The 11996-nt window shown below is 35.2% G+C and overlaps 1 protein-coding gene across 1 annotated transcript in view; it reads left to right on the forward strand.

The window, feature by feature from the left end:
- Positions 1 to 3972: 3972 nt before the first annotated feature.
- Positions 3973 to 11996, forward strand: part of lrrk1 (leucine-rich repeat kinase 1) — a 107891-nt gene continuing 99867 nt past the window's right edge. The window contains exon 1 of the mRNA XM_073836722.1: positions 3973 to 4045. Within this exon, the coding sequence (XP_073692823.1) occupies positions 3973 to 4045 (73 nt within the window). The remainder of the gene's footprint in view (positions 4046 to 11996) is intronic.

Here is an 11996-nt window from a genome sequence, read left to right on the forward strand (position 1 = left end):
CTTGACTTGTGAGGACATTTGAATTGAAAATCAACAACAACAAAAAAACTGGCAAATCATGTTTTCATCATGTAATCATGTTACATAATCATGTCAACAGGTTTTTTTGTGGGTGTAAATCAGGGTCAGAAATTAACTTTTGCATTGAGTGACAATATTTGCTCCCTTGCATTTCCAGGGGCATTACATTGGTGAGGGCAATTTTTATAATCACCTTATTATTATAAATAACATATGTTGTCTTTAAGGTAAAATACTTAAATTTACCCAATTACTTTAATCAATGCTTTAAACTGTTGTCAATGACAATAGACGGTTTAAAATTATATTTAAGTTACACGCGTAAAAAACAGGATCTCTGCAATATTTTGACACAAATCATTATTGTACTGTAGATTTTATCGCTATAAAAAAATTCTAAAACATTTTTGATTGGTTTAGGCACGTCAGATTCTGGTTTCACAGACAAATGTATCGGTCCATGATGTCCAAGTCTAGCATGTGTTGTGCAAAACTCCTATTATAAACACTGAAGCTACGAATTAATACGTTATTTACATCTTATCTGTATTGTTTATAATAAGGGAATTCACGAACTTGCACACTCAACAGCATTTTCAGCGCTGAATAACTTATTCAGCTCTGATTGGCCAATGCATTTCTAAATTCAACAGTAACACGTTTGATTGGTTATAAAGCTCAACGCAGCACAAACAGTGATCTAAGATGCAGGGTGAGTGAATTCAAATGTTCAAATGTAATTCATTTTCACATTTTATTTTAATCGCAACAGCCATAATACGTTATTTACTTGTGCCATTGTGTCATTTTCTGCCCCTTTTGTCGTGCACTTATGGGGCATTTTTGCCACAAGCCCTTATTAATTTCCGACCTTGGTGTAAATATAGAAAAATAGCTTAAAGGGATAGTTCAACCAGTTCAACCAGAAATAAACTTTCTGTCATCATGTACTTACCTAGAAGTTATTACAAACCTGAATTTCTTTCTTTCTTTCTTGTTTCGTTGAACACAAATGAAAATAGAGTTGAAGTCAGAAGTTCACCTGCACCTTGCAGAATCTGCAAAATGTTAATTATTTTACTAAAATAAAAGAGGTCATACAAAATGCATGTTGTTTTTATTTAGTACTGACCTGAATAAGATATTTCACAGAAAAGATGTTTACATATAATAGTTGAATTTATAAAAATGTCCCTTTTCAAAAGTTTATATACACTTGATTCTCAATACTGTGTTGTTACCTGAATGATCCACAGCTGTGTTTTTTTGTTCAGTGATAGTTGTTCATGAATCCCTTATTTGTCCTGTACAGTTAAACTGCCTGCTGTTCTTCAAACAAATCCTTCAGATCCCACCGATTCTTTGATTTTTCAGCATTTTTGTGTATTTGAACTCTTTCCAACAATGACTGTATAATTTTGAGATCCATCTTTTCACACTGAGGACAACTGAGGGACTCATATGCAACTATTACAGAAGGTTCAAATGCTCACTGATGCTCCAGAAGGAAAAAAAATACATTAAGAGCCAGGGGGTGAAAACTTTTGAACAGTATGAAGATGCGTCCATTTTTCTTATTTTGCCTAAATATCTTTTTTTATTATTATTATTTAGTACCTCCCTTCATAACCTACAGAAGATACATGTTTTCCAGAAGACAAAATAAGTTAAATTTACCCTAATCTTCAAATTCAAACTCTTAATGCATGTTTTTTTTCCCTTCTGGAGCATCAGTGAATGTTTGAACCTTCTGTAATAGTTGCATATGAGTCCCTCAGTTGTCCTCAGTGTCAAACGATGGATCTCAATCATACAGTTGGAAAGGGTTCAAATACACAAAAATGCTGAAAAAAACAAAGAATTTCTGGGACCTGAAGGATTTTTCTGAAGAACAGTGGGCAGTTTAACTGTTCAGGACAAACAAGGGACTCATGAGCAACTCATGAACATTATTAGGAAATTAAATTAATAATAAATAAATTCAACTATTATTTTCTCTTGTGGAGATATGTAAACATATTTTATGTGAAATATCTTATTCAGGTCAGAACTAAATAAAAAATGACATGCATTTTGTATGATCCCTTTTATCTTGCTAAAATAAACATTTTGAAGATTTTGAATTGACTCAAAGTCTACGGAAATTCCCCGGCACATTAGAAAGCAGGCGCGTGCGCGTGTGCGCGCGCGTACAGTAAGCGTGCATGAGCCGCAGACTGACTGACTCTCGGCTCCTCAGGAAAGTCTCCCTCCGATCAGGAAGTAGAAATCTGTGGCTTGATCCGTGAGCGTCCGTCAAACTCATCCAAACCGAAGGCGCCCTGCTTTAGTCCGCGGTTTACAGGACATATCCTGCATTCAACATGTGGTAAGTACACTAAACTATCTTATGATGTTGATTAGACTTCACATACTCACTTCTGCTGCACTATTTGCGAATCGACACAGCTAGCTTGAAGCGTGTGCAGCGTTTGTTTGTAAATGTAGCGCGTCGTGCAGCGTTTGCAGAGCAGCTGAAATTTTGTAAACAGTACCGTTCATTCAGGAAACGGGGAGACTGGGGCAAGTTGTCACACAGGGAACCTGCCGCAAATCTCAGTAACACGGAGGTCTGGAGTCAAAAAGTCACGTGTGTTTTTTCCTAGCAGTGGTTTTGTAAGTTGAACTGTTCGTGCTGTTCATGAATTGTGAAGTATTTGTTTGTTTTTGTTATTAAGCTGCTGAAAAACCATTAAGTTTCTATTGTGACAACTTACCCCTTATATCGTGCCAGCATGACCTGCTATTGAGCCAATGTGAGTTCAATAGATCAAATGTTTTGGGAAATAACGCTAGAAATGTTTTTGTTGTTGTGTCTTTGAAGTTTGTGTCTATTTAAAGCTTAAAAATAATAAAACAGTGGGAAATAATCACTGTGACAACTAGCCCCGGTGTCTCCTGCTTGACTAAACTGGTACTGGTACTGGTATTCAACAATACCATGGTACTTTAATATGGCGTTACATGTTTACTATGGTATGCTTGATTTCACAGGACACATCTATTCTTTCAAAACATTTCATTGCCAAATGTAGGAGTGTAAATGTGTCGGGCCGTACCAGCGCTGCAGAGGTCACTCGTTTAAAATTCAATGTAGGCTACTGTAAACTCGCAAAAGAAAGCTTGTTTTGTTTGTAACCAAATGACCAATGACCTCAAGCCAAGGAAAAATGAGTCACGTCTTTAGCTGGCACAACACTTCAGCTCTGGAAAAGGGGTTTGCTGGATGCGTCGGCTTCTCTCTAGAAGAGCTGGTCAAGTGGAAAGCTGGTTTATGGATTTGTTAACGTCTAGCTCTTGCAATCGAAAGCAAAATATCAGTAGACTTCCTTCGCACTGGACTTCTATAAAAAGATGGCAGTGGTGTTATGTTCGAGGAACTGCATAAGAAAGTCTCAGATGCCCATTGTCTCGTTTCCCTGCTGCATTTTCATATTCAAATTAAACAATGTTCTCATCTCAATCCATATGGCTTTCATAGCTGGATCTATTTCTGAAAGACAAGAAAACCGCAGGTTTGGACTTGATTTTAACCTATGACCAAAGTAGGAAATCACAAAGACAGTTTTTTGCTTTTAAACAACCTGTACTAATGAGACCAGGAATGTTAATTGACTTTAATGTCAAAAGCAACAGGTCTGTGACCTGTTTTATGATGTATCTTGCTGTTATCTGTGTTTATTTTTCATGCAACAATGCAATTAATATTGCAAACTTATCTATATCTTGTTGCATTCTTCATGATGTTATATATTTATGTTTCACTTGCCTACATATTGTCTCTGAATTTTGTTTTGAAGACAAACGAATGGATGGATGTCATGCAGTCTCAGTTTCTGAAGAGGCGTTTTATGTATCTTTGGTCAACGAAGATGTCTTTCGAATGACACAGCAACTATCCTAGCCTGAAAAATGTCTTCGTACTGGTACGTCAAAGAGACTGCGGATCCAGGTGGCAGCGACAGCAACATGGAGGAGCAAGCTGGTAAGAAACCTTTTCACATCCAGCAGTGTCCAAAAATACTCTCAAACTGATGTACAAAAAAAGAAATTATAATAAATAAATTAGTGGTGGGCCGTTATCGGCGTTAACGTGCTGCGTTAACGTGAGACTCATATCGCGCGATAAAAAAAATATCGCCGTTAATCTATTCTCAAAGTTGGGTTGGGAGCTGGGTCTAAACTACGCAAGATATGATGACTTTCACCTTGATATTTTAGCGCGGATGACGTATATCTAGTTGAATTGCACTGTAGGGGGCGAGTGAAATTACCACATCAAATGAGACGCGCAGACATGGATGCAGTTATGAAGCCGCTTCAGGGCAGGTGCGTGCGTTGCTAGACCCTTTTTACTTGGGCACGTGCCCCAGTGAAAATCTGCTGTGCCCCAGTAAAATCTCAAGTTTGAGTTATAATTTACTTTGATAATCCCGAAATAAAGACATTAAACTATATGCAACAACTGAATTGACGCTTCTAAAAGCAACGCAGTTTATTGGAAGATGCACGCATCATCACATAATCCATACCCGCGCGCCTGTATATTTTACTGGAACGCGCACGTCCTACAGCCTTTTGCGCAGAACAGAAGTACTTGGTTACACAAGTTTGTATAGTTAATTGTGTTGTAAATGCAATTGTCAAGCAGTTTGTAATGCATTTTGGAAACAGGAGATGAGTGCCTGGTCTAATGTGCCACCTGGCTTGAGAAACCCGTTCTCAAAGACTTAATTTTAGTCATTATTTGGGTAGCACACATATTCTGAATGCCTTCAGCATAATTCAAATTAGCCATTTTAATCTAGATTAATCTAGATTAATTTCAAGATTTAATCTAGATTAATCTAGATTAAAAAAATTAATCTATGCCCACCACTAAAATAAATATTACTATTAATAATAGTATCAATAATTTATTATTATTAAATAACTAATAAAGGTTTATAGTATTTAAAATGAATATGTTAATGCATTTAAAAAAATCCATTTAAAAAAAAGAAAAAAAAATATATAGTAGTAATAGTAATAGTAATATATATATATATTTTTATTATTCATTATCATTACAATTAAACTTTTTAAACCTTATAGATGGCTTGATACCATAATTTTGCCTTCGGTACAATACCAGAAATGAATACCCCGGTAATACCTCAATTTTTACTGTAGGTGAAAAATAAGCAGACTCAAAAGATTACTGAATTAAAAACAATTTTATTAAGATCACTGTATGGAACTCTGAGGTAACAGCTTTTAAATATACAATTAAAATGGTACGTATTAATATTGAACTATTATTGAATAACTATTTTTTGCATTATACAAAAAGTGCAACCTACCAGTAAAAAGCAACACATTACACATTACATAGTACAAGTGTCAGATTTATTAGTTTGCATTTACACTTTGCATTTACACTTTAAATGCAAACTATACAGTTTGCATTTAATACACAGATATACTTTGACATACAGTATCAGTTGCTTTGCTGCGTCTGTTACTAGGGTTTATACAGGTCATAGAATTTCTTAAATATCATGGAATTTTAAAAGACTATTCCAGTTAAATTGTTACTGTAGGTAACAATTACAAATAAGCAGCCTCAAAAGATAACTGACTTAAAAATTGTTTTATTAAAAACACTATATGAAACTCTGAGGTAACAGCTTTTAAATATACAATTAAAATGGTTCTTTTTAATATTTAACTACTATTGAATAACTATTATTGCATTATACAAAAAGTGCAACCTACCAGTAAAATGCAACATATTACACATTACATAGTACAAGTGTCAGATTTATTAGTTTGCATTTACACTTTAAATACAAACTATACCGTTAGCATTTAATGCACAGATATAGTTTGACATACAGTATCAGTTGTTTTGCCCCATCTGTTACAAGGGTTCGTACGGGTCAAGAATTTCTGGAATATCGTGGAATTTTAAAAGCCTATTCCAGACATTGAAAGCTAGGGAACTTGATAATTTTTTTGTCCATGGAATATTAGGGATTTTTGTTTGTCGCTTTAAATTTTAGTTTTCATTTATCAAAATTAATATTTTCTACATTGTATTTTTTATTGCATTGTTTCATGCATTTTGCCTATTTTTATGGTTAGGGTATTTTTCAGTGCCATTTTATTTCCTTTCCGCTCGTCAACTGGCAATCGCTAAAGTCAAATCCAGTCACCAGGCTGTACCTGTTAACTAAGGCAAACATGACAGGAAAATGTAAAGTTCAAGACATTTGGCTATAAAAATGACCACTTCAGGTGTTAGAAGTAAACGATAGAAAGGCAAAAACTAAATGTGAAGAAATAAAAAGACTTGATGACAAACAGAAAATCCTTCAGAGAATTTAACCCCTGAAAGCATAAAAATTTCTGTTTGTAGAGAAAAATATTAAAGAGCATTTAACAGGTAAAAGCAAAAAAATGTCTGTGTGTGTTTTGTACTAAAACATCTGTGAACAAGTAAATAAAGCTTGCAAATGGATGGATCCATTCATTATAGGTGATGGAAATTCAGCTTTTTTTGTCAGTTGAATGTCAGGGAATTTTACATTTGGCTTAGAATGGGAACCCTTTGTTACTATGCTTTTATGCCTATGTTTCAGATTCAGTTCACCATATAAATGGTGTCAAATCAGAAATTATTTAACTTTCTGTACACTATACACAACGAGTGAGCAAAGAGCGCTCTCATTATAATCAACGACGCTCACAGCACAATCAGTCTTTTGTTTTACATTGTGTTCTTTTTTGTTTCTTAGCCGTGTTGAGTATATCGAGACCAATGCAAACACATCTGGTCATTACGTTCACAGGCTCAACAGAGATATTTCTGATTGGCTACAATGCTCAATTCTTTTAAATAGGAATGTCTAATGCTTATTACAGAGCGCTTACACAAATTCACATAGAAGCATTAACTAGAACATGTGCCAGTTTTACATTGTTTAGATTTACACAGCTGCATAGCGATGAATTTGGGAAAAGCAGTGTATCAAGTACCAAAAAAGAGCAAAGTCATGATATTCAGGGTTTGTCTTAAAGTCTAAATTTACCTTTACACAAATTAAGGCCTTAAAAGATCCTAAATCAGTAAGTCTAAGAAAGTCATGGCATTAAAGAGCAGGTCATATGTTTTTTTAAGTCCCTTACAAACAGGTTTAAATGCATCTAAGGTCAGAAAACATTGTAATTGTAATTGTAAGAACCCTCACAAAAAGCATGTATTTTAAGTCAAAAGTCAATTGGATTCAATAACCTCTGGAGCAGTGGAGTTTTGGTTTGAATTTGCCAGACAATTTAAATTAAGCAAAGACCAAAAAGTACTTAGATGGATAGCCTTTGATACTCAATTTAAACCAGGTGAAAGTGATGCCACATTTAAGCAATGGGCAACAAAGGGCATTAGATCAATATGTACAGTAGTGGAAAACGAGGATTTACTGACTTTCCGAACACTGAAAGAAAAAATTTCTCTTACTAATCGGGACTTATTTAGGTATATACAATTCAGAGATTACTTTAACAGAGAAATAAAAATGGAAACTCCACACGAAATTAATCCTGTTGTGAAGATTATGATGAATGCATACAAGTCGAATAGTAAATGTGTAAAAATAATCTCCATGTTTTACATAAGTATTATGGAAAGTAAGGCCAACTCAACATTATACCTTAAATCAAGGTGGGAAAAAGAATTAAATGTAGAAATCCTACCAGATGTATGGTTTGATATGTGTGAAATTCAACATTCCTCCACAAGCTCGCAACAATTGAGAGTATTTAATTGGAAGAATTTAGTACGATTCTTTATTACACCTAAAATCAGCAGTAAAGCTTCTTCTACACCCCAACAATGTTGGAGACAATGTGGCTGCTTAGAAGCACACCATACACATATTTTTTGGAGATGTGAAAAACTGAAGCCATTTTGGAAAAATGTGCATTTAACCCTAACAAAGGTGCTTGGATATGAGATACCATTTTCATGCACTGTCTTGTACTTGGGTCATATCTCACTGGTTACACTACAGGAGGATCGATACCTGGTAAAAACACTCCTTACAGCAGCAAGGAAAACCATAACCAGAAGCTGGTATAAGCCTGATTCACCTAAACAGCAACAATGGCTTGATGTAATTCAGGAAATGAGGACGTTGGAACATATGACTGGTGTGATACGTTTGAAAGTGGACTTGTATGCCAAAAGATGGCAAAAATGGAATCTTTACTTTGACAAAGCATAAGGGCTCTGGCTCTCAGATTGTACTCGCCAAAGTTTTAGGCATATATGTCAACTGTGCCTTTTCTTTTATACCCAATTGTCTTCCTTTTTATATGCACCATGTTTTTTATTTGAATTTTTTTTCTACAGTATTCTCACCACAGGCTCTGTATTTTTTATTTTTTTTTTGGTTTGTTTTAGTTATCTGCTTGTTATTGAAATGGAATGTCATATCTGACTCAAATTAGCCTTTTCTGATATTTGGAAAATTGCATTTGATTGTAAGCAGTTGTGACATACTAAAAATGCAATAAAAATTAAAGTGAGAAAAAAAAAAAAAGCATGTATTTTACACCCTGGAACACAATTTTAATGGGAGAACCCCCTTTAAATGCAATTAAGCTAGTTTTGACTAGCAATTAGGCGGGTTGCGTTGTGAAAACCTGGCAACCCAGTATGCACCTTTACATAAAACAATAAAATAGTGCTCCAATCCATTTATAAAATAATGACATAAAAACATTTCGTTTAAAACTTATGCACGCAAATCGTGCCCACAGCTAAAATTTACCTACTAAACCAGAGGTTCTCAACTCTGGCCCTAAAGATCCACTTTCCTGCAGAGTTTAGCTCCAACCTTGATCAAACTCACCTGCCTGTAATGTTCTAGCAATCCTGAAGGCTTTAATTAGCTTGTTCAGGTGTGTTAATTTGGGTTGGAGAGAAACTCCAACAGGAAAGTGGATCTCAAGGGCCAGAGTTGAGAACCCCTGTACTAAACTGTAAACACATAACAAAACAGTAATATTGGATATGTTACCTGGGTGCTGATGAAACAACAGATTGTAAATCAAAATATGTCTAAGTTACATTCTTTATTATTCAACAAGTAATTAGAACGACAGTCTACATTAATCAACACATTCTTAGGAATTATTTGTTTCACAGCGATCATCAGAATTATCTCAGTAAGACAGTAAAAAAAACAGCAGTAGATCATTTATTAGCTCAAAAAATAGATATTTTAAGCACTCAGTTGAAAATGTACACATAAAGTATCAATCATATTTGTGACCCTGGACCACAAAACCAGTCATAAGGTAAAATTTTACAAAACTGAGATGTATACAACATATGGAAGCTCAATAAATAAGCTTTCTATTGATGTATGGTTTGTTAGGATAGGACAATATTTGGCCGAGATACATCTATTTGAAAATCTGGAATCTGAGGGTGCAAAAAAATCAAAATACTGAGAAAATCACCTTTAAACTTGTCCAAATTAAGTTCTTAACAATGCATATTACTAATAAAAAATTACATTTTGATAGGTTTACAGTAGGAATTTTACAAAAAATCTTAATGGAACATGATCTTTACTTAATTTCCTAATGATTTTTGGCATAAAAGAAAAATAAAGAATAATTTTGACCCATACTATTAGTTTTATAAAAAAAAACTAATTTCAATAACTTTCTTAGTTGTACATACAAGGTCATATTTTAAGGTTTAATAAAAACCTTATGGATTACACAAAATGCTGCCAGACGTCGGACGTGAAGATGGGGCACCTTCAGCCGAACTCATGTTGCTCTACTAATATTCAGTTCAAGCGATTTCTGCAACTGCAATGAAAGCACAAGCAGCGCTGTTGCAGAGTAGGAGACGTCGGCAGCTCAACCAATAGGATTAGACTGTCTTCATATCGTAAATGTATCGTCATCACTCTACGATACATATCGTAACATTTTTGCATCGCGAAATATCATACTACGAAAAATCGTTACACCCCTAAGTCCTTGGTAAAATGAGGAACACAACAAAAGGTTTGAATTGTATTGTTGTGGTATCTTAAAAAAATATTTTAACAAAAGATTCTTTACATCATCATCTTTCAACAATAAAAACAAAACAAATTTGCTTTCTCAGCGCAGAACGCAGCATCTTCTTGACATGATGTTAACACACTAACTAGCTGAAGTGTTTGTCGGCAGGTCAGACTATTCGCATTTCACAGACGGGATTACACTAATGTGTTACCCAGTGATGTATATCAGTAACAGGCAAATATTAAAATATATGATGACTCTTTAAGGCGATTCCGAGTCAAATTTGTTTTGTGAGAGACAATATCTTTATGTATAATGCACTTTTTTTGATTAAAAACTTTGCAGACTGTTTAAATTTGAAGGATAGCTGTTACAAACTGCAAAAGAGATATTTTTGAAAACCCATATAACCTTCTCTTTAAATGTTGCATGCACTGCAAAGAAATAATGTTCCTTAGTTTTTTTGGCTTATTTTTCAATATAAAAATTAGGGCTGTCAGAATTGACGCATTTTCTGTTTGACCCACTACCTAGCCCATAGTTAAAGAAATGGATGCACAATGTTGCCAACCTAGCGAAAAGTGTCTAGCAACAATACATAAACACATAATTGGACAAACCTAATATGGTTTCTGAGGCTCTCCGGTTTTGCCGAACGAGCGTGAGGTCTCCCAACGCGCGCACACCTCCCTCTCTTTATATCTGCGTCTGCTCTTTTGCTTGAGATGCTAAATGAAAAATCCACCCAGTGGTATTTTTTAATCTTTAAAAGTAATATCCCCTTTTTAAAATCAGGTCATTCTCAGCTTCTTGTTGGTGTGACGGCACACAGACAGAGGCCACTCCCACAATAGTTGATTGACATGAGCACCTTACCATAGACCCGCCCTCACCGAGCAGAAACAGTCTGACTCCGATCGCCATTGTTTGACTCTGGTGCAGGAGAAGACAAGAATGTCTCTGATTGAGCGATTGAGGTGTTCTGTTGTTGGATGTAATAATGAACATAGTAGTAGTAGTCATTTACTCCCAACATCTGAGCCGCTGAAGACGCAGAGGATAACGTTACCTTTGTTTTTTTTAAAAGGAAAGTGCCTATCCCAATCTACATGTGCATCTATGTTAGTCCAAATCATTCCTGATGCAGCTTCACCCACAGCAGAAGTGAGTAGAAGGGTTTTTTATGCATCTTTGCAAATGGCCTTTCTTAATAATGTGCTTGTTGGCAAGTTTCGCCCATAAAGGCGGCTAAATGTGGCTAAAGTAAACATTACGGCTCATAATCCCACGGCAGAGAGGGGCGGGGTGAGCAGAGCTCATTTGCATTTAAAGGGACCATGCGATAAAATGAGCTGATATTTTGCGGAGCCGATTTTGACTAAATAAAAGGGTGTTTTTTTTACACTTCTATTGAGAATTTTTAACCAAAGTATATTAGAGACTTTTCATTAAGACCCTAAGGAATCACATGAACTTGTGGAAAATGGGCATCCGATGACCCCTTTAAATTTTCTTTGCTTGGTTTTAAAATGGTCTTAAATTTACCTTCATGAAACCCTGGATATTTTACAGTTTGAAAAAATAATATACACCTCTATTTTTGCAGTGTTCATGCAACCATAGTTTTTTTTTTTTTTTTTGCATATTTGTCACATTCTGCACTTTACGCAGTCGTCTCAGACCCTGCCTGGCAGTATTCTACTTGCAACAGAAAGTTTTTGACATCTCAAGACAGATTCACATCAGATCCTCTAAAGCGAAGGCATGAAGTTGGAAAAACTTCCTCATTGTTTTACGAAATGGCATGCTGCCCGTGCATGTGGTGTAGTTGGTTAAATCAGTCATTTTGCATAACCATAACACTA

Source organism: Garra rufa, chromosome 3 (assembly GCF_049309525.1).
Source record: "Garra rufa chromosome 3, GarRuf1.0, whole genome shotgun sequence".
NCBI lineage: Eukaryota > Metazoa > Chordata > Actinopteri > Cypriniformes > Cyprinidae > Garra > Garra rufa.